The 24,524-nt window shown below is 39.4% G+C and overlaps 1 protein-coding gene across 1 annotated transcript in view; it reads right to left on the reverse strand.

The window, feature by feature from the left end:
* Nucleotides 1-24,524, reverse strand: part of LOC121321921 (PDZ domain-containing protein 8-like) — a 139,901-nt gene that overhangs the window by 83,434 nt on the left and 31,943 nt on the right. Inside the window, exon 2 of the mRNA XM_041261313.1 lies at nt 19,746-19,868. Coding sequence (XP_041117247.1) covers nt 19,746-19,868 — 123 coding nt within the window. The remainder of the gene's footprint in view (nt 1-19,745; nt 19,869-24,524) is intronic.

A 24,524-nucleotide genomic window follows, 5' to 3' on the forward strand; every position in this document is an offset into this window, starting at 1 on the left:
TTCTCTTAATATATTATTTGTTGTGACTCTTCCTTATTTATTTATTTGTATGTATTAAGAAAATTGCATCATGCTTTTCTTTTTTGGAATCCAGAGTGATGCAGGCCATCCACTCAGCTGTCCAATGGATGCAAGAATTCAACCCAGCTTTCTCTGACATCATTGACTCTCCAAGAGTGCTGACCATGAATGAAGAGGAAGCACAAGAAGCTTTAAAGATGTACAAAGAATATTATAATGAAATGCAGAGTATAGGCGGGGGGAGACCCTGAGGAAATTCCAGTCCTGTTTTCCTTTTATTTAAAAAATACAAAGGACATGGACATATTCCTTAAGGAAGTGAGAGATGTTAGAGGACTAGTGGTTTACTGCTCACTGTAACATTGTAGTAGGGCGTATATATTTGGCAGGGAAGGGGTTAAAATGCCATATTTAATTATTAATATGTTGATAAAAAGGAACACGGAAAACACATTGAAAAACAGAATTTGGTATTCCCAAGAATGGAACAATTAGTAGACCTAAAGATAGCTAGACTTGAAGGCAGTGCAGTCGCCAGTGTTTTATGCAGTAGTATAAAGGAATTTTATGCAGGCCACAAGTTAAGCATGCAGTCTATACCTATGATACCAACGGACAGGGCTGCATAGATCAGATAATGTTTCAGAGCCACAATAAATGTCTTGTGTAAATTGTAAAATTGTTGAGATACTTATGTGGAATATTGTTTCAAAATTGTATAATGCAACAAAAATATATTTAAAAGGGTGAATGCGTGGCCAAAGGCTTCTCAATGACCCTTTCTCAGTCAAAATGGCAAGTTTCTCAGTATCTAAAAATAGCTTAGCGGGAACGCTGCTGTGGACTGTTTTGCATATTAACTTCGTTAATCTGAAATAGTTACACTGGAAAATAATATAACTATGTTGATGTAATATGTAAAAACGCAGATTTTGAGATGACATGCTTTTTTACAAATGCACATTTTTAAAGGCTGGAGTGACCTCTGCATCTCATTAAATAGACGCAAGTTAGTTGTGTTACCAGACATCCCAAACATTACTTTCTTTACTTTTCTTTCTTGCCTCCTTACTTTAGAAAAAAACTTTGAAACATCGAAAGGCATTGTAGCTTGGTTGATACGGTATTTGTAATTCTAGCAAAATGTTCTTAACTTGCTCTGTTACTTTGAAGACTCCTGAACAGATCCAATCCCATTAGTAAACACTTGCAGGGGACGGGGCAGGGGGGAGAAGGTGAGCTCAATCGCATGCACATTCAGAGTCAGACCTGAGGGAAACAGAGAAGCTTTTTTTTTGTTGTTGTTGTGGTGCGACACATTTACTTGTCGCATCGTGTCCAGTGTGTAGAGGCCTTTATTGACCATTTTACCCACATAACCCCCTGTCACAAGGACAGTGGAGTGGTGATGTCACAACAAGGAAGTAATACAGACAACTGTTGAAATGACATGAAGGCACTTTCTTGCACCGGTTTATTTCAAACAAAAAGGTTGTACAAAACAGAAAACACAGACTGAACAAACAAAACTGTGTGTTGGCCAAAGTAAACAGACAGACAAACAAAGAGGACAAACAGAAAACAAGCACTGTGCTGGAGCTTCCAGCATAAAATAGCAATTGTTATTTAAATATATAAAACTTTCCTTCTCTCTCACCCGTTCTCCACTCACGAAGACACAACCCCTACCGAATGAAAACATATACTGCTTTTTGCAGCTGTACCGAGACTCGATTGCTAATCAATCATTCAACTGGAGTCTCCGTACAACTGCACGTGAATTAATAAAAGTGCAATTCCCCATGCTCACATATTATTACATTTTACCTGCACGTGAAGTGCAGTGCAATCCCTGTGCCTAAATACAAATATCCATTTTAAACACTTGTGCGCATAACCCACATTATATTCCATGTACCAACTACAATACACTAACATTAACACACTACATGCAACATACAACACAGAAATACACACAGGGCCGGGGCAACACTGCCACACCCCCTTACTGACTAAATATAGTGGCATTGTTAAATACAGCAAAATACTTACATGATATATTAATTATTATTATTATTATTATTATTATTATTATTATTAAATAATAATAACAACCAATCGCTTTCAATTTCAATCACAAGTCCATCCTACAAGGGAATATGTACCTCAACATATAATACATTTTTGAGTAATGCAGATGAGAGTGGACTTAAAGGGCATTAATGCCCCTCCCTAGTCATTCTGCATTCAAAGAAAATACTTTTGTGAAAGACTGATGAATTAATTTATATTTAACAATAATTTAGTATAAAGTATTTCTAAAAAGTGTCATTACCGTAACAGTTCCCTTCTTACCGAAACAAAATAAGTTGTTATGGTAATGACTGATACGGTAAGGACAATTAAAAAAATTTGTATGAATTTATAAAAAATCTGAGGCCTACACATTCTGACCTTGCTTAACACTGAACATATAAATCATGAAATAATTCTAACCTATAATCATTTGTTTCGTAAAACATTTAATCATAGCAGAACAGCTTGTATGGTAACCAGGTAAGGGGAAAATGTTGTCATTTTACACATTGAAAGCTTTCTTATGGCAAAGTTCCTGTTTCTTTTGTTTTAAAATTGTTTTTTTTTTGTTGTTTTTTTTGTTGTTTGTTTTTTTTTTTGTCTGAATGCTTTGCAGACAAATTTGCAGGTTTAAGAGTTTTGTTTGACAAAACCTCCTGATAAATAATGCACTGGGGCTTTGGGTCGTCCTCAGATCCAGTAAATGTAAATAACACTGCTGGTCCCAGGAACCGTTAATCTGACAATCTGTACATTTCTAACACAAATTATTACACTTACTCAGTCACCAACTTCGCTCGATGTACATATAAAAAACACACTGGAATACGAAGAGGAGGTAGGAGGGAAGAAATTTGAAAAATAAAAAAAAAATGACTGGAGAGAGTACAAGATGCTACTTACCACTACTGGTGGGCTGTGATGTGTAAATTAAATTAGTGGCACACAGGATTGATAGCATTTTGGTTATATGACAGCGTCCGAACAGACTGTGCACACTATTTCCAGTAGTGTTAAGAGAATTTCCTTTTGGCATGTAGTCTTATGAGATATTAAACCTGGCTGAATAAACCCATATAACAACATGGAGAAGAAATCGATCACACTGTGGTACAGTTCACAAGTCAAGCTACAAATACAGTCTCTTTTTGTTTCACATTAACTTCTGTTACTATACACAGCTAACTTTTCCAAAAACCTATATTCCTGGGAACATGTGTACGTGCATTTGTTTTTAAATAATACTGGCTAAAAAAAAGAAGTATGTAATTTTGACAAGACAAATGTGCCTTCATAATGTGTAAGTTATTTCATTTATGACGGTTTTCAAGAAGATGCTTGGTATTGGTATAAAAGGAGCTGTAATATATTATTATTATTAGTATTATTAATTTAAAGATACAGAAAATGTAATTATGATTGAGAGCAGTAGTGGAATACAGCAAAGTGTGGAGCAGTTTAGGACAAGATGATGCAAGCACTGGTACAACTGGGTGCAATGCAGTCTAGAATAGTGGAGAGTTGTGAGGCTTACAGATACTGTCTGAAAAGGTGAGTCTTCAGGAGGCGCCAGAAGGTGGTCAAGGACTGAGCAGTCCTGATATCCGTGGGGATATATTATAAACATACCCATAATAAAGAAAACAGTTAAAGGAGAAAAACGCAGACAACACTAATTATCTATATATAATATACTTTATTATATATATATATATATATATATATATATATATATATATATATATATATATATATATATATATATATATATATATATATATATAGTGTGTAGAAATGGGTTTATGTTTTTTGCAAGAACTGTGTAACCGAATTTTGGGAGTTGTTTGCGGACCACCTGGAGTTTACTCACAGACCACAAGTGGTCCACAGGTTGGGAACCACTGGCCTAAGGCATATTTTCACTAGGGGCCAATACACTGTCTGTTATGGTAATGACATTGAAAACTGGGGACAGGTTTTCAATGGCTTTTTATTCAAAAATAGAACTTTATATTTATATATAAATATTTAAATATGTATAAAATACTAGTTCAACATTATACTATGACACAACATTCCTTTTTAAAAAATATTGTCAGTCATGATTCCATAAAATGATTCCATATATATTTTTATGACAAAGTGTAAGAGCTAGAAGTGGAGACACTGCACATAAAAATCACCCTTAAATGTTAATATTGCATAAAATTAATTATGCATATTTGCTAAATGTTAATGGAACAGCAAATGAAATACATGTAAATTGCATCAGACTATTTATTTATTTATTTATTTATTTTTTTAATATTTAAATTTACTTTACATTGAGGCGTGGACTCAATTTGTCCCATTTCTGTAGAATGACCCTTATACCAAAGACTTCTCTTCAGAGCAGTGTGACGTGGCTGCTTCTCCACCCCGAGAGCATAAAGGAGCTGCACACACTGACAACAATGTCATTTTCCTTCGAGGATTGCGACCATGAATGGTTAACATTCCTGTCAGGGAACCAGGGTTATGATAATAATGTAACGTTCCCTTTCAAGTAGGGAATATTAACATGGGTGAGTATACCCAAGCTGTCACAAGGACATTGTAGTATATCACTTTCAGCAGTGGAAATGGCAACATGTGAAAATAAATGTCAGAAGAGAAAATTACTAAATTGACTGGATGATTTGTTTGTCACTTCATCTTTTGGAAAGTCAACCAGGGAGCAACACTCTAATGCATATTTGAGAGCAATGTGAAATCATATTTTACTAGATTGTGAACTTTGCTAATAGAACTGGCAGAAGGCACAGGTGTCGTTGTCCATCAAATCAACAGTACGAAGGTCACTCTTGAAAGGATGTGTTGCAGTAATAATGCCTTTGTTAAGAAGGGGGAACAAGACTAAAAGGCTCAAATATGCACAATAAATTGAACTATGGAACAATGGTCAAAGGTGCTTTGGACTGTTGATCTATGGACAAAATGACACCTGTGCCTTCTGCCAGTTCTGATGTCAATTCAACGCTTGTCTTCTTTCCAGTCCTTAAGGATATTATCTTCAAGTATTGCTCATCCTTGTTAGACAGCTTTTTGGGTCTTCCAGTCCTAGGTTTTTCAATAACAGATGATGTTTCTATGTACTTGTTGACTACGCTACGGATACCGCACTTTGAAAATCGAGTGATGAAAGCTATTTCACTCAATGTTTTTCCTTCTTTATGCAAGTCAAGGTTATTATAATAGTAGAAAACACTACTGGAGGCTTTGTGTAAATTGTTGATGCTCATAATGCATCATAGTAGAAAAATGCAACATTACTAAGACTTTTGCACAGCAGTGTATGTAAATGTATTTTTGTGTCTACTTCAAACATTTTACATGGATTTACAGGGCCACATAGACATTTTTTTTTCAGACCCTCCATATAAATCGAAAAATACATTAAAATAGCGTATAGCACATTGTCACAAAGACGGCTACAGTGGGTGACGTCAGACCAGAAACGGGTACCAACACAAAATAAAAAAAACAACACAAAAGAGGTGGAGTTTGGTGAAGCTGAGCGATTGTTACCGCTCAGCATTTAAGAATTAAACAAGCAGAAAATAAAAGGTTACAAGACAAACAAAACACAGGACACGGCACTTTAGCTAAAATAAAGAAATGAAACAAAACGGACAAACACTTAAACAAACAGTGGACTAACAGACAAACAAACACGGCGAGTCAAAACAATTATTTACTTTCGTTTTTACTTTCTCCTCTCCGCACCCGTTCTCCACTCACCGAACACACAACCCCGAGTGCGTGAAAACATGCTGCTTTTATGCAGCTGTACCGAGACTCGATTGCTAATCAATCATTCAACTGGAGTCTCGGTACAACTGCACGTCAATTAACAAAAGTGCAATTCCCCGTGCTCACATATTACATTTTACCTGCAAGTGAAGTGTGAGGGAAATTTATGTATTCTAATATAACTCTATATTTTTCTTGTATGTGCTGAGTTCTCCCTGCATTCTTTCTCTCATCTTCCCTCACCCAACTTAAAATGTAAGCTTCAAAAGAAACTAAGGAAGCAGTCTGTATATCTGCTAGCCAGGGCCAGGAAGAAATGAACAAGATTGTGTTGATTAGATAAAGATACCAGGCCAAGTGGCTCAAGAAAGTGTGTCCGTTTTTCCAAATGGCTGTCTCTAGCCCAGGTGTTAAAATGTCTATTGAAATTTATGAATAACTCTAAGTGGGTCGGAGAATGTCTTTGGAGTAGCTTTGCCAGTCAGCAAACCTTTAAAATGTTTAGATGAGTATACATAGTTTTCCTAAAACTTGCTAAATACAAGATTGACACTAACATTTTGTTCATAAATTTCTTAAACTAACAATACCAAACACTATACACATTGTGATGATGTCAAATTGTATTTTGATAACTGTCGGTATGATATTAAGGATTGAAAATATTTATTATGTGCCTTACAATGTCATTTGGCACATACATGGTTAAATCTGTAAAGAATAAGTTACAATTTAAAATGAACAAATAGTACTTTATAACCAAATATAATTTGTGTTACTAAGGCTCTGATTAGCCATATATAATTAAGCATGGAGTTATTCATCTTTTTGTGGGCAACATGAATATGAAGGTTTTATAGAGACAGGAAGGAGCACAGTGGAGTTATTAATAAAAGAGAGTTTTCTTAAAGTTACCTTTTAAAAAGATATTTGATGGACAGCCTTATCTAAGGCGTGGACAACAATTCTTTGAAGATCAAGAACACACCTTTTTCTAAGGACAACTGCCAATGAGGTTACATTTTGTGTCAATCCCAAATGATTGGCTCATGCCAATTTTAAAAGACTGGAAATCAAATGATTTCTTGGGGGTCTTGATTTTTCCAGCCATTCAAGATCTATTTTGGACCTATTCTTTGAGGAATCATCTATATATCTGGAAGCTACAAGAAGAAGCCTTGTTGGGGAAAACTTTCTTCAACTTAAGAACTTCGACCTGCCTTGGAACTAAACTTTGAATTGAACTGCAACCAAAAGACAATATCTTTGAAGAGGATTAACTGCAATTGACTTTCTACGTGGGATTTTAAAAGAAACTTCACACATTGGTTGACAAACTCCAGGACTCTTAAATCAAGTTTTGCACATTAATGGACTCTACTTACAACTGGACTTGCAAAACTTTGAAACATTCTTGTTCTTAAAACCTTTCTTCAAGCTCCACAAGAGTAAATATATAATTGTTAACCTATCAAGAGTTGCCTATAGCTATGATTTAGAATATCTATTATGTGTTGTCTTTGCTTATCCATATGTGCTAAATAATAAAACTAGTTAAAAATCATTATTTCTTAAATTGTCTGAGTTTTTTTTTTTGTTTGAAACAAGGTGCACTTTACAGAGAGTAAACAGTCATGATTTAATCAATTAAAATTAAGCCATAACAGCGAATTACTATTGGAGTAATGTATTGCTGTAGTTTATAGCATAATTGGTGAACTAGTGACTAAGTTCTTTAATAGTAATTTGTGAGGAAAGCATGTTGTGATATGACCTTAGATGTAAAATGTAAATATACACTAACAGAAGTGCTGTGCAATTCTCATGCCTAACAAACATACATTTTAAACACTCGTGATACACAGACCCATTTATACCCCGTGTACCAATGACTATACACCAACATTAACACACTACACGTAACATACAACACAAATAAATAGCCCAGGGGTGGGGCACTTTGCCACATATAACCCCCCTTGTGCAAAGCACACCTGGCCTCAATGGCCACCTCCCCCCTTAAAAACCCAGCAGTCCAGGTCAAAGTCTGCTCCTGCCGGTGGAGGTGGCAGAGGCAGCTCCTGCTGCACTGCTCTGGGCGGAGGAAGCAGTGGAGGTGAGAGCGGCGTGTAGTCTCCTGGCGACGGAGGTCGGAGCAGCATGTAGTCTACCCTTGCTACAGAGGACTGGTGCGGCTCTCTCTCTCACTTGCAGGGGACTGGGACGGCTCTCCCTCACTTGCTGGGGACTGGGACGGCTCTCCCTCACTTGCTGGGGACTGGGACGGCTCTCCCTCACTTGCTGGGGACTGGGACGGCTCTCCCTCACTTGCTGGGGACTGGGACGGCTCTCCCTCACTTGCTGGGGACTGGGACGGCTCTCCCTCACTTGCTGGGGACTGGGACGGCTCTCCCTCACTTGCTGGGGACTGGGACGGCTCTCCCTCACTTGCTGGGGACTGGGACGGCTCTCCCTCACTTGCTGGGGACTGGGACGGCTCTCCCTCACTTGCTGGGGACTCGGACGGCTCTCCCTCTTGCTCTGGGAGCGAAACCAGCAGGCATTCCTCCCCTGCTAGTGGAGATGGGGACAGCAGGTAATCTTCCTCTGCTGGTGGAGGTGGAAACAGCTGTCCCTCAGGCTTTGGTTTGCCGCGGTCCCCCCGTCTGGGCGCTGGACGCTCACGGTCCCCCCATCTGGGCGCTGGACGCTCACAGTCCCCCCGTCTGGGCGCTGGACGCATGGGCTCCTCCCACTTGGGCATTAGTTCCCACTCTGCGTATTGCGTGGGGAAAAGGGCCAACGTGTGCCTAGATACTCCACAGCCGGGGCACAACTCCGCCGCGAGGTACCAGTTTTTTGTAAAATCGTGTCTAGTTTATATAGCTTACATTCCAAAGTACTGTAAGCTGTTTGGAATAAATATTTTAGTAACACTCCTGTAGACTGTTAAACTTGCTAGGCTTGTTGCGAATGCTGTTTTTTTTTTTTTTTTTTCTCTTGACACTATCAAAGCGCAATTACCCCTTGCATTCAATTGTTGTGCACAAGCTTTTACTGAACTACATTGATATTAAAATAATAACGACATGGAGAGAGGAATGTACCAAAAATGTATGGCAAAATCATTGATATTTACTAGAACAATTATATTTTGTGTGCCCAATTAATCGATCGCTATTTTGAGGCTTAACTGAGAGCCCTAGTGTGTACTCTCACTACAAAAAATATATAAACGGGGAAATACAATACCATACATCCATTCCACAGAAAGTGGCAAAAGCACAATGAAAGCAGGAACATGCGCTTCCGTACTTAGCATCTGGTGGTGTTAAAACGTCCGCAGTCAACAAGCAAGGTCACTTTTATAACATTTATTAATCCAACACAAGAGAAAGCATTTAAACACATACATACACACATGCAATAAATAAAACACAGAAATTGACTGAATCCAGAGAGACAATGGTTGCGTTCTTGTATGCCAGAGCTTGCTGAGCCTGCTGCTCATGCCTGCTGTCTGACGTCACACGCAGCTTTTAGAGAAACATCTTCTCCACCTATACCTATACAGTCACTTTGATGTAATTGATTAACATTAACTTTACTGTAACATTACGCATGACTTATCACATATTTAGTACATGTTTTATTTATTTATTTAATATAGTGTTGACCAGGCTGTTCATGACTTCATTGTACAGGGTGATTAGAAAGTAAATTTACTACATCAATGATATGGTGTACTGATGTGGTAAACATACTTTCTAAATCACCCTGTATAATGTTAAGATGTTGGTTGCCTCCACTAACAACGGGACAGCAGTAGTTTTAGTGGTTATTTGCTTTACGATTAGAAGGTCACTCGTGAACTCTGCATCGTCTCTTTGGTTCAAAGCCACAGCCAACCTTCCGCAGCAACTTTTCAAAGTTGCGCTGGGATGTGAAGAATCTGCACAGATTTCTGCGGGTGGAGTTGAGTAAAGTCACACAGCAGCCCTCAAAGAAAGTTCATCTCCACGATTCTGTGAACTGCAGAAATCTGTGCTACAAAGAACAGTAACTCAACCACTGCATGCACATCTCCAATTACAGATGTAACGAGAATAACTTTCATAGCAAGATGCAACTAAAACACTGCGGAACAACGGCTCCACCATTTTCAAGTCTTTTCCAGGCCAATCTGAAAAAAAAAAAAATCAAATGCAAGACTTTTCAAGGCCTTGAATATTACCAAGTGAAAATCAAGGCTTTTCAAGGTTTTCCAAGCCCTGTATGAACCTTGCCTGGAACAAAACCCAAGAAGTCCCCTGAATCCTGGTGGAATTGCCAGAGAGCTTCTATGGTGGAGGCATATTGGCCAGTTCATAAGCACCATTTAGACAGACGTTGCTTAGACAGAGCCTGTCCCTGGGACATAGCCCCGTAACAGACCAAAAATTGTTCTGACTGCCTCCAGCTTTTAGTCTTGTCAACATACTACGCTAATGCCTGCACTGGGCAAATTATATGGAGCTGACGCTCCCTGTCAATTGGAAAGGAGGGGGGATGAAAAGCCTCCAATTCCACCAACCGGTTAACAAGAAAAGCTTCGGCAAAAAAAGCAGGGTTAGTACGATGGGTAACCTTCGTTCTGGCCTCTGAAAAGATTAAGCAGGCTTTTGATACTGAGAATACTTGCATTTCACTCACCCGCTTAGCAGAGATGATTGCAAGCAAGAAAGCCGCCTTGAAACATATTTGAGCTCAGCTGAGTGCATGGGCTCAAATGTAGGTTTCATCAGTACATCAAGCACTATATTCAACTTCCAACAAGGAACTATATCCTTCAACGGTGGCCTATGCCATCGGGAGTCTTTCAAAAATTGCCCCACCAAAAAATGAGCTCCTGGGGAGACGTTATTTTTACATGGCACACCGACATGAATAAACCTTTAAAAGTAGATGGGGATTTCCTCTCATCAAAGAGGTCCTGTAAAACTTGCAGTATAACCGCCATGGGGCTTGTCGTTGGTTCGAAACCACTAGACAGGCACCACGCCTGGAATACACCCTAACTTTTACCCATAATGGAAACCGGTAGAGGCTGCCCTGGCATTTTGTAGAGTGTCAGTCACCCTGTTCGATAACCCCTGATGGCTCAAATACAGCCGTTCAGGGGCCAGACTAAGAGCCGTAGACTTGATGAGTTGGGGTGCCACAAAGCATGTCACGGTGCATCGGTAGTTCCTGTGGCTGGCTGCTCAGGTGCTGCATCAGAGAGGAGAACCAAATTCTCCTGGGCCAGTATGGGCTATTAGGAGCACCCCGGCCCGGTCCTGTCTGACTTTCTGCAGACATAGCAGGAGCAGCATGAGTAGTGGAAATGCATACAGTAGACGTGCTGGCCACAGGTGTGCCAGTGCATCTACTCCTAGAGGTCCCCCGTCTCCTTTTATGAAGAACCACTTCAGAACAGTGTGCCAACTACTGAGAGGCAAAGGACGACATCTGGTCTCCCAAATCTCTCCCAAATGAGGCTCACGATCTCGGGATGGAGTTTTGAGAAGGAGGTCCGCAGCACAATTGAGTGAGAGGAGGTTCTGTTATGCCCACAGCAGATGCTTCTGGGCCACACGGTGGAGACTAGGTGACCGCAAACCACCCTGGTGGTTGATGTAGGACACCACAGATGCGTGTTCGTACAGACAACGTATGTGTCTCCCCCAGACCTATTCCAAAAAGTTCTGCAAGGACAGGAACACTTCCTGCAGTTCTTAAAACATTTCTGTTGCGACCCTTCCATGGGGACTGCCACACCCCTTGCCCTGCCCATATATCTGTGGAGACGACCTCCCTCCTAGTGACGCTGCCCAGTGCCATGCCTAGGTGTAGATGGGCCAGCTGTCTCTGCCAAGATAGTGCCAGTAGACAGTGCAGAGACACTGTCAGCACAAGGTTGTAATTCAACATGGACTGACAAGCCCTGTAGTTGAACCAAGCCTTCAGGCCTCCTGTGCAGGAGATCAAGTGAAAGGGTGTTGGATGCTTATGCCATCAGGCCCATAAGCCTGTACAAAGCCAGTACTGGCAGTGCCCTGCCAAGCTGAAACAGCTCTAGGCTGGCAGTTATTCTCTTCACTCTGTCTGTCAACTATCTGGGTGGGCACTAATTGGTTCTTTGCATAATTCACCTTTCGGCCCAACCGAAGTAGGTGGTTGGTAATGAGCTCTGTGTGTTCGTGTGCCTGTGCTGGAGACTCGGCGCAAATAAGCCAATCTTCCAGGTAGTTGAGGAACCTGATGCCTCTGAGTCAACAGGGCCAGTATAGCCTACATGCACTTTGCAAGTACACATGGAGCTAGAGAGAGGCTGAACGGCAGAACACAGAACTGTTACCTTGTTCCCTGAAAGATTAACCTCGGGTACTTCTTGTACACTGGTTTTATTGGGATATGAATATAGGCGTCCATTAGGTCCACTATGGTGAACCAGTCACCTGGCCTGATTGGCTGCAACAGCCGTTGAAAAATCAGCATCTTGCACCGTCTTTGACTGAGATCCAATTTTAACTATGAGATTGGGGCTCGGTCTGAGGCCGCCGTCCCTTTTTGGTACCAGAAATACCTGCAATAGCACTCACTGTTCTTGTTTGAGAGGTTTACTATACAAATGACTCACTTTCGCAGCAGAGCTGCTACCTCCTGAGCCACATGGGTGGTGGCTTGTGGGTCAATGACAATTGTTACTGTCATGCCCTGGAAGAGAGGAGGACCGTTGGAACTCAAACGAGTAACCAGTTTGAACAGTAGTGAGAACCCAGGGTTCTGTGGTGCTGCTTCACCTGAAGCGTAGCCTGCGTCTGTTGCCTAGGCACAGAGCGATTGAAAGTACGCCTGCCTCCGTGAAAAGCGAGTGCGGGCTGTTTCCGTGCAGGTCCATGAAAAGTGGAAGCCAACTGCTACATGGTCTTTGGTGAAACTGAAGCTTAGAGTGCCACTGTGCTGTAGGCTGCAAAACTGCAGTAGCTCATTGTATCAGGGGCATAAGCTCTTCCGATTAGGAAATCTGTGTGACCGTGGCACTGTTAGTCTGTATTATCAGATGGGAACGCTACATCCTGTTCATCAGCCTCCTCCGGGGAGTCAATAGATAGTGCATTACTCCCTAAATCAGTGGTTTTCAAACTTTTTAGGTCCCGTACCCTTTCCAAAAAATCTAGTCTACCACGTACCCCCCATCTCAGATAGGGTCATACTATATCCATTAAAACAGAAAAAAAACTATTTTCTAATTACTAGGCTTAAGTACTTACTGATGTTAACTGAAAAAAATAATTAACAATAAAAGGCCACTCTAAAATGTGTAATTTTGTCACACAACACAATGCTACAGATGTCTCAAGTTTTGAGGGAGCGTGCAATTGGCATGCTGACTGCAGGAATGTCCACCAGAGCTATTGCCAGAGAATTGAATGTTCATTTCTCTACCATAAGCTGCCTCTGTCATTTTACAGAATTTGGCAGTACATCCAACCGGCCTCACAACTGCAGACCACGTGTAACCACGCCAGCCCAGAACCTCCACATCCGGCTTCTTCACCTGCGGAATCATCTGAGACCAGCAAAAACACCAGCTGATGAAACTGTGGGTTTGCACAACCGAAGAATTTCTGCACAAACTGTCTGAAACCATCTCAGGGAAGCTCATCTACGTGCTCGTCGTCCTCACCAGGATCTTGACCTGATTGCAGTTCGGCGTCGTGACCGACTTCAGTGGGCAAATGCTCACCTTCGATGGCCACTGGCATGCTGGAGAAGTGTGCTCTTCACGGATGAATCCTGGTTTCAACTGTACCGGGCAGATGGCAGACAGCGTGTATGGAGACGTGTGGGCGAGTGGTTTGCTGATGTCAACGCTGTGAACAGAGGGCCCCATGGTGGTGGAGGGGTTACGGTATGGGCAAGCATAAGCTACGGACAACTAACACAATTGCATTTTATCAATGGCAATTTGATTTACACACACACGGTTGTATGCAAAAGTTTGGGCACCACTGGAAAAAAAACGTATGTTACAATTAATCTTTCAGTTAACAGAAGTTGACCTGACCGCTACATGGTACAAATTTAAACATAACACCTTTCTGCAAATTTTAATACAGGATTACTATTTATTTGCATTTATTACAGGTTCAAAATAATAAACAAAAGTGAGCATGGCGCGTGCAAAAGTTTCAGCACCCTGTCACTTGGTAACACCTCCTTTGGCAGCTATAACTGCTTCCAAATGTTTCCTGTAGCCAGATAAGAGTCTTTCTATTCTTCCCTGTGGAACTTTTTTCCAACTCTTCCTTGCAGAACTCTTCCAGCTCAGAAAGAGTCTTAGGTCTCCTTGCATGCACTGCATGTTTAAGATCTCCCCACAGATTCCAAAACCTTTCTCCTTCTTTCTTGTAAATATTTTATGGTTGATTTTGAGGTATGTTTTGGATCATTGTCTTGCTGAATTATACAACCTCTTTTCGGCTTCAGTGTCCTGACTGACTTTAGGACATTAGCTTCTAGGATTTGAAGCCCTAACAAGTGAATCAACCTTTCTGGGCCTTAGTAATCATCTTTTTAAGAAGTAATTAAGAATGGTCCAAAAGGGTGTGTAGGCTAATGCAATTAATCTGTTGTCCGTCATTACAGGATTTTTCTTGCTTACCCCCTGAGGAGCGCTAGAGTATCCCCAGGGGTACGCGTACCCCAGTTTGAAAACCCTTGCCCTAGAACATATGCCCTTGCCTGCAGGGGTAGGTGGGAAAAGTGGGGAAGAGATCAGTGATACCGGTGCTGCTGAGCGCTCTTGCAGCAGTTCAGTAAGAATAACCTGGTGGTCTGACAGGAGCTCCCACATCTTATCTATCTGCTCCCTAACTATGTGAATGCTGAGCTTTCTTTTTCCTCCTTTTTGGAGGGAGAGAAGGTCAAGGAGGAAGTTGAGGAGCATGGCTTCTCGACTGGACTCCTTGACACAGAGCCACAGGAGGAGGGTCCAGTCTCACTGACCGAGCATGGCGATGCAGAGTGCTGAACGGCCACGAGGGAGCATTCCCTGGAATGATGGACAGCTGACAGTCCAGAATATGCTTGGTGAAGGAGGCACAAAAGTAATACGAAGTGCGATCAATCAGAGCCAGACAGACAATGCACTTAACATGTCCATCCACTGGAGGCAACTTAGCCTTGCAAGAAAAAACATGCATGAACCGAGGCATGGCAGAACAGACTATGTAGTATTAGACGGTGTCAGTACGCAATATGCAGTGACAGTACTGATGCACACAAAAACGAGTGTCCATGCATAATTTGGACAGTACCTATCCACAGAAGGGATAGTGTCAATGCACTTAGACAACAGTGTCAGTGCGCACAACATGCAGTATTGGTACACACAAAAAACAGTGTACGTACACAACATGGACAGTGTCAGTATAGTGTCAATGCGTAATCAACAGTGTCAATGCACTCAAAAAAAAGTGTCAGTGTGCACAATAGCGTCAGTGTATAATATAGACAATTTGTTGCACACAACCGACAGTGTCAGTATGAACAATATACAGTGTCAGTATGCACAGTATACAGTGTCAGAACACACAGTACACAGTTTCAGTGTCACAACAGACAGTATCAGAGTAGACAGTGTCAGTACATACAGTAGACAATGTCAGCACAATAGATAGTGTCAGTGCAACCTCGGTTCCAGTATTTCCAGGAGCGGGGTCAACAATGTTGCAGTTCTCGTTAGTGGTGACTGAGTACTAAAGATCCCAGAAAGGGCGGCACTTGAGCCGCAAGCTTCCTGAGGGGCAATAGACCACGGCAGGACTTTACCAGCACTCAGCTGAAATACAAAAAGATAGAAATAAACCATTTTTACTTCAGCAATTCAATATTATAAATTTAGCATTTAAAAGCAAAGCTCAAAAATGTTAAAGAAAAGTAATTAAAAAGGTAATAAACTTATATTAATGCTCTCTCAACTATTCAGGCTCAGCTGAAAAGGAAAATGGCATCATTGTAAGTGTGTGTAGCTCCTTTATGCTCTCGGAGCAACAGCCACGTCACACTGCTCTGACGAGAAGTCTTTGGTGTAAAATTTCAGGCACAGTGCCCCGGACAAAATGGTCCAAGAATCAATTTCAAGGGTTAGGTGGAAGTCGGCCATCTAGAAAGAGGACGGAGCTATGGTACACCAAGTCATCGACCTGGAATGGAAGCGATCTGGCAACCTCGGATTGGACGAGAAACGTTTGCACTCGCTAGCCAAGGGGGCGTGACTGACGGTACATAAGGGGACATAACGAGGTGATCTGTTCCTTTGTTATGGTTATGATGAAACCGTACTGTAAAATTACAGTGAGTGTTATGTTTGTTTTGTTGCGTCTAAAATCTACTTATTTGTTCTTATTAAATGGTTAACACGATCTGGAGCTGTCACTTAAGGCCAGCACTAAACCTGGACAACACTTCACCACTGCACAAATAAACTGTACTTCACTTTAGCACTCCATCTGGGTTTGTGATCGTGTGTGTTGTGTGTGTTCTACTTGGAACAGTGTAATATTATTTTGGGACTGCAACCTGTTGTTTAGATTGTGCAACACACATTGCTGTGTATTGCCTGGGATTATTCTTTGTGGTCACCAGACCAGGATTATTTTGTTATCATATTTGTTATCTGTCTTTGGTTCCATAATCACAAAACCTCGACACCTGCACACTCCAAGACACTTTGCCATAGGAGTCTTAAAGGGAAACACCCAATGATTAATAGTCCCTAATAGAAAGGGAACACGTACAGTGCCTATAGGAAGTATTCACCCCCTTGGATGTTTTCAGTTTGTTGATGCATTTAAATTGGATTTTTTTTCCCCTTCGATTTACACAACCTACTCAACACTTTCAATGTGTTAAAAAATAGGGGGGAGGGGGGATCTGCTCTGACACTTCTAAATAAGCTCAGGTGCAACCAACTGCCTTCAGAATTCACACAGTAAGTTAAATGGAGTCCATGTGTGTGCAATAAGGGTGGTTCACATGATTTTAGAATTAAATAAACCTCCTACAATAGTATATCGGGGTTCCCACCAGCGCTGTTGACCATAACAGAGTGTTATGTTCTTACCTGGAAAAATCCAAAATTCAACAATTTTACTATAATCCTTTTGTAGGACTTCAGTTTCCCATAGATAGATTTTCATATAGTATGTAGGTTTTAAAATATAAAATGTGGGATGCAGTTCATGTCCAGTTTTACTTGCGATAAGTGGAAAAAAGTTTGTTGTATATTCCTTAACTATAACAACAGTTACAAACAGGGTTTTACACTTATTCTTGCAAGCACACGTGTGATCAAGTGTAAGTTACGTATTTCAGTGGTGCAACAACCATATCTATCTATCTATCTATCTATAACATTAAGGTATTTTTTTCTCCCCCTACTAAAAAAAAACACAGTAAACAAATAAATGCGCAACACTAACTATGTACATAACGCCCTAGATGAGAAGGGAGCCTCAATGTAGCAAGCACATTTTATTTTACGGTAGTACAGTTCTGAAAGAAAATGCAAGATAAACTACATACAGAACAGCAGTCCTTCCGAAGTTCTTATAGGTGGTTTCTGTTGTTTTGTTTTTAGTAATTCCCTTACTCAATCCCGTACAAATAAAACAATGTGCTTACTATCTATGAGAAGATTTAGTTTAATTTCGATTTCTCTTGCAGAGAAATTACAAACAAGAAAATTACAGTGAGAAAAAAAAATAACCGAGTTGGAAATATTGTAGTTTTTACAGAAATCAAGCTGATATCCTGACGTAATTTTTGGTGCAGAAAAACATTTACTTCACACTCTTGGACTGAACTGCCACACCAGCATTGTCCCGCCCCTTAACAACCAATACACACTCCTGATTCGCTGGTACCACTATCCTGACCTTCTACTTCCCACCTAAAAGGCTCTTGGTAACTGTCACCGATAAACATACTGTAGTCAATGTAGGTTAGCCACAAACGCTGCTACATACAGGTAGGCTACTGTATTACAGAAAATAAGCAACTGCGATACTTCTAAAATGTAGAAGGAATAATGTATATAATGGAATACATTGTAGGAATAATGGATCAATTTAAAATAAACGCTGAAGCACCAAATTGAAGAAATATGGTGTGTGTGTGTGTGTGTGTGTGTGTGTCTATATATATATATATATATATATATATATATATATATATATATATATATATATATATATATATATATATAAAAAACAAAAGCAAAACTCCACAATCACAACATCACAGTAAAGTTTATTAAACTATTTAAAATGTGAGAATGCACGTTATTAGTATAGCTTTTTTTTAGCAATCAATAAGTAGCCTATAGTATTTTAACTACAAATAATACAATACAGCTCACATGCAGAAACTATGCTGTAGGCTACGACTGAAAAAAAAAAAAATGCTTAGGCCATTTTAATGTTTTGAAAAGTAAAGACAGGTTTCTCAGTCGGACAGAAATTGTAACACTATGGCAAAAGTCTAGTTTCCCCTCCGTGGAATGGCGTCCATGCATTGCTATGACGCAGACTCTGCATCTACCTACTGACAGCCATAGATATAAAATATTATGCTGACAACTACTTCCACAAAAAGTAAATATGTGCATGACTTGTCCTGCCTTGTCTGCAGGGGGTTGCGAGGATCTCCCTTTCTTTCCCTGCCCCTGCTCCCATCCCCCACTCCTTTCACCACCACACCCTGTATGTAACTACAATACAGTTTCTGTGAGGAGATGTTAAGTACTGTATATATGCACTGGTATCTACTGGTAATTGGGTACTCTACTGTTCTATCAAATTACCACAACTTACCACAAAGTACCCCAAAGTTACCCCAACGTACCTCACAGTTACCACAAAGTAACCACAGTGCCAAAAATTACCACAAAGTAGCCAGAAATTATCACAAATTACCCAAAAGTTAACACAAAGTACCACAAATTCCCACACAGTAACCACAACGTTATTTGAGTTACTTGTAATAAGCTGTTTTGGTTTTTTTTGTCTTTTTACATTTATTTATGTATGTTTATTTATACAGGAAAAAAGGTGTACAGTCAGTGATAAAAGACATTTACACATAGATCACACCAACGATCCCAAAAGCCTGGTTTACAGCGGGTTCTTGTCATGCAGGGGAGATACATGACAGAAGAAATAAGTGGAAGAAGGATTAGATCATGATATGATAAGTTCTTAATGATTATTTACATTACCTGTGTTGCATAAAAATCCATTAATTAAGTTATGTTTAGTTATCCTCATTTATATAAACATGTAAAAAAAACAAAAAAACACTTCATATGAAGTACTGCACTGAAAACGTAATAAAGTATCAAAATATACAAATGCATTGTTTATGCTATTTAAAGATTGTTAGTGGTAGTATGTGGTTACTTGTTACTTTGGGATAAATTTGTGGTACTTTTCTGTGAAAAAACATAAACAAAACACAGAGCTAATGGTGTATTATCTGGCATATTAATAATAATATGACTAATTTCCCCAGTGAATAAAATGAGCATGGTCCTAGCTTCAGTTATCACTTGTTACTTAAACTACCCATACAAAAAGCAATTTAATAATGTCAAAGAACAGTTGTCAGATTCAGAATATGCCGAGTCACTAGTCAGAGATGTGCCAAGTATTAAAAAGTTCCTACTTCAACAGCAACAGCAAGGTTTTCAATGGAGCCATAACAGGGTATTCAAAAACACATGAGGTGGCAGTATGTGTTTAATGACAGCTGCCTGTTAGGAGACGTACCTGCTACATTCAACCACAGTGACTTTCAGCCGTCCCTCCACAATCCTTGTGTCTTGTATGGACAGGTCTACATCCACTGACTCTGACGTTGGCTGAACTTGAAATGGAAAAAAAGGCTTGTATCTGGAAAGAAGAGGGCAGTAAAATGAGAATTGCCTTTTTGTCCTGTGATCAACTTAAAATACAAACAAAACATTTGTTTGATTATTATGTATTATACTTTTGTGACCTAAAAACAGGTGTAATTATTTTATTAGTAGTATTAATATCATCATCATTATTACATTTTTCTCCATTTAAATATATGTTGAGGAAGCCAATTTGCATTGAACACAGAATGAACACAGTATGGCCAATTTACATTGAACACAAATTAATATAATATATTTAAATGAAATAAAATGTTAATTTACAAAAAGAAATTTGCAATAATTTTAGATTAAACCGTACAAGAAATAGAACACATAAAACATGGTAAAAAAAAAAAAAAAAAAAAAAAAAAAGGGTGCTGTACACCCATGGAGAGCCTTTATTACATGGAATAAGTGTGCAAGTGGTTGCACTAGACCACTGGTGGCCAAACCACATATCACATGTGGTTCTTGGGCAGTTCAAGTGTGGCTCCCAGTGAAATGCTGGGTGACACACACTTTGCAGTTCTAATGAAATAAAGAAAGCATAATAAAAGAAAAACTAAAAATAAACAGTTTATTATTTTTGTTCTCCATATTCATTTGTGTTTATTATTCTTTCTTCTCTCCCTTACGTTTCTTTGAGCCTGCATGTTCACAGCACGCTGTTGTGTTTCGTGGAGACAATGGCATTGAGCAAATCTTCTACAAGTGATAAACGAAATTATGAGGTTTAAGCCAGAACGGGAGGTTTCAGTGAAGGGGAAGTTTGCTTTCACTGAAAACAGTTGTAAACCTCACAACAAATATTAAATTGGAATATCCTCCTGGGTCAGACTTGAGGAAAAACAACTCTGCCTCTTTAAAAGCACGCCTCAGCAGATGCTACTTTCACCATTCAGTAAAGAAGCTGATGTAACAATACAAGGGTGATGTATGGGTCATTGCTGATGCCAAACATCCTTACTCAGATTAATCTTTTAAGTTGCAGTGTTGGCACTGACTAGAGAATGCATGTTTAAATTATTTTATGTCAGGTCTAAATGTATATTACATTTACATATCATACGTCTCGTGAAGAGCAGGTAAATAAATACAGTGCATTTGTCATCCATAAGCTCTCAAGGTATTTAATACACGCAGCAGTCATACAAATTTATTTTTATGTTTTTATTTTTTTTAAACAGAGGATTCAGATCTTCAAGGGGAGAGCTTGTCAAAAAGAATCATTACAAAAAAAGTGTACTTTTATGTGGCATTTTTTGTGAGATTTTGCTTTATAATAACTGAATATATTTTATTTAAAGTGCCTGTTACATACAGTATAAACACAAATAATGGAAAAACACCATATGTGTTAAGAAAAGTCATAAAATATTATACAGGAAATGAAAACAATAGCATTTAAGCCAATTGGAAACTAGAGTCAGGTCAAATAGACTCGAAACCTAATAGGAGGGTTAAATACATTTTATTCAAGATTATTCAATTAATTTTGTACCTATTTGTAATATTTTGTGTTTTGTATGCATTTCTGTATTAAGTGCTGCATTTATTTGAGCTGGGGTAAGGAAAAAAATGTACATGTTTCATTGTTGAGATCGGCATCTATTACAAATCTCATATGAGTGCGGCACTTATTCAAGGGCAGCGGTAAATCAAAATATGGTAAACACTTTAACCTGTGGTACACGCAACAGGTAGATGTAGATTACTGTCCAGTGACCAAGAAGCACAACCAATTTTTATCAATCTACTAGAACATTTACCTTCCAAACCAAGTCTGTGCACAGGGTAACATATCGATCTCTATATTCTATCTAGCTATCTACAGATAGATATATAGACACACACGCACATGTTTCTCAAACGATTCATCAAATTACGTTTGTGGGGACTTAAGGTTGGAAACCATATCAGTGTTGCACAAGCTTCAGTGCACAATGCTTCCTCTGGGCTTCCATGCACACCGCAAAACAATAACCTTTCCCATCTCACTTCCTCTATGCAATGAATCCAGAAGCATTTTTTTACTGGAATAGTTAGGAAAATGGCAAATGACCTAAGCAGAAACACAAATAAAATTACACAGAACACACATACAGTAACAGGATAATAAACAGGTACACTAATACATGTAGCTGATCTAAAATATCCCTTTAATAAGCATGCAGTATTAACAGAGGTTTATGAGGTCAGTTGGAGGCAGTTCAGTTTGCACAGTGTAGCCAAGAGTCAGCGTCCAAAGGTTAATGAAAAAGATACAACAGTGACTGTGTCAGACTTTCAGTGTCATCTCCTCTATGTCTGAATGTGGCAGACAGACCAACACCTGGCCTTTACTTTAAATCCTGTGAAAGTAGATTCTAAACGTATCTCTCCCAGGATGACAGCTGAGCTGCACAGCACCCCTCCCGGCTCCTCCGCAGGTTTTACCCCTGCTGGGCAGAAGCAGCTGTTACCATTTCTACAACCTTTACAAACAGTAGCGTGACACTGCTGTCAAGTCAGCCTTTCACTGCAGCCGATCTTGCCATCATTTTTCCAAACATTCACGATTGACATTCCACAGTTACAGAACACGATCACTGGTTTGACATTATATTGTTTTCTAGAACCTGCAACATTGGAATTGACTGCACCACTGTCTCACTTACTGCCATAAGGATACTTAGTCAGTATATCCCATGATGAACCCAATGTCTTAAAGGCTTTACTTTTTAAATCTCCAACCTCCACTGAAAAAAAAACAAAAAACTGATGCAACCTTTACTTTCAAAGAGCCGGTCTATGAGAATTGACACAGACCTACTACTTCAGGATCGCTGTCTATATAATTTCAAAATAGCAATAAATCATCATAATACATTTTATAAGTGCAGTAACACACTCCAGGGTGTTCAAATATGGTCCAGTGTAACTTGGCTTCTAAACAACACCCCTAGACGTAGAGAATTTGGACCATATTTGAACACCCTGTTTAGTGTTATTGCTTTCACAAAGAATTCTGCAACCATTTATTTCAGCTTGAGAATTAAACATGTTTAATGCTTCATCTTCAACACATCTGAAAACCCCATTAGGAGAATAAAGTATTGGTATATTGTCTGTTCCTTGATACTACTGTGAGCAGAGTTATGTGCAGGTTGCTTTTGAGGCCTACTCTAGAGAGAATTGTATTAAGCTGTTGGTGTAAACGGCTATCATGACCAGTTACAAATCGCACTACAATTGCATGTTTTTATTTTTGTGATTTTAGAGTTTACACGCCATTTGATCTGTGGCTTCATAGACAGCCGACTGCCAATATACTTTAAGTAATAAATAGATATTTGTTAAACAAATGACTGTGGCAATGTTGCCCCGCCCCTGTGTGTATTTCAGTGTTATATGTTGCGTGTTATGTGTTAATGTTGGTGTATAGTCATTGGTACATGGGATATAAATGGGTCTGTGTAACACGAGTGGTTTAAAATGTATATTTGTATTTAGGCACGAGGATTACACAGCACTTCACGTGCAGGTAAAATGTAATAATATGTGAGCATGGGGAATTGCACTTTTATGAATTCACGTCAGTTGTACAGAGACTCCAATTGAATGACTGATTAGCAATCGAGTCTCGGTACAGCTGCATAAAAGCAGCATGTTTTCACTCACTAGGGGTTGTGTGTTCGGTGAGTGGAGAATGGGTGTGGAGAGGAGAAAGTAATAACGTAAAGTAAACCATAATTTCAGCTCACCGTGTTTGTCTGTGTAGTCCATTCTGTTTGTCAGTTTGCTTTGGCTAAAGTGCCATGTCCTGTGTTTTGTTTGTCTTTCAACCTTTTATTTTCTGTTTCTTCATTCATTAAATGCTGAGCGCAACCAATCGCCAGCTTCACCCAACTCCACCTCTCTGTTGTTTATTTGTTGGTTCCTGATTCTGGATTCACGTCACCCACTATAGCCGTCTTTGTGACAATGACACAATACTATTTTGTGTTTTACTGTTTTCTAGTAAATTGCACACATTCCTAAAGCACATAGATCAGTTTAGTTATTTTTAGAAACCTGTTGAAAACATGGAACATGAACTGGTGTAAAAAAATACAGCATGTTGAGTAATTTGTGTTGTTCATGGCACTGGCTTGCTTGTTTGCAACTATGACCTTCTTTGCAATTAAATACAGTAAAATCAGATGAAGGTTGAAGCAAGTAATATATTAGTTTGCAATAAGGTCTGACAGAGCTTCCGTATACGTTGAATATACAGATGCCTCGGAGCGCTGTGAGGTACGAGAGATAGTGCCGCCTTGCATTTATAAGTCAAACAGTGGATTTGAAGAAAAAAAAAAACAAAGCATAAATCATGTTTAGGGCAAAAATGTTTTAGATTTATTTATTATTATTTTTTTTTTTAATTAAATATCCTTATGCCTATAAAGTACTCCCACGTATAACTTTGAACTACACACTAAGTTAAGCTGAGTAATCTAATTAATTTAAAACATGTAAAAGAAAGCACATCTTAATTTTTGACATTGTGCACATTGCCATTGAAAAGATACACCAGGGGGCGGAGTTGAGACGGCACTTTTTTTTGGTTTGTTTTGTTTTTTTTCTGTCACTGACAGTGCAGACACACACTGTTTGAGCAGAACAGACG

This window comes from Polyodon spathula, chromosome 10, assembly GCF_017654505.1.
Source record: "Polyodon spathula isolate WHYD16114869_AA chromosome 10, ASM1765450v1, whole genome shotgun sequence".
Classification (NCBI taxonomy): Eukaryota; Metazoa; Chordata; class Actinopteri; order Acipenseriformes; family Polyodontidae; genus Polyodon; species Polyodon spathula.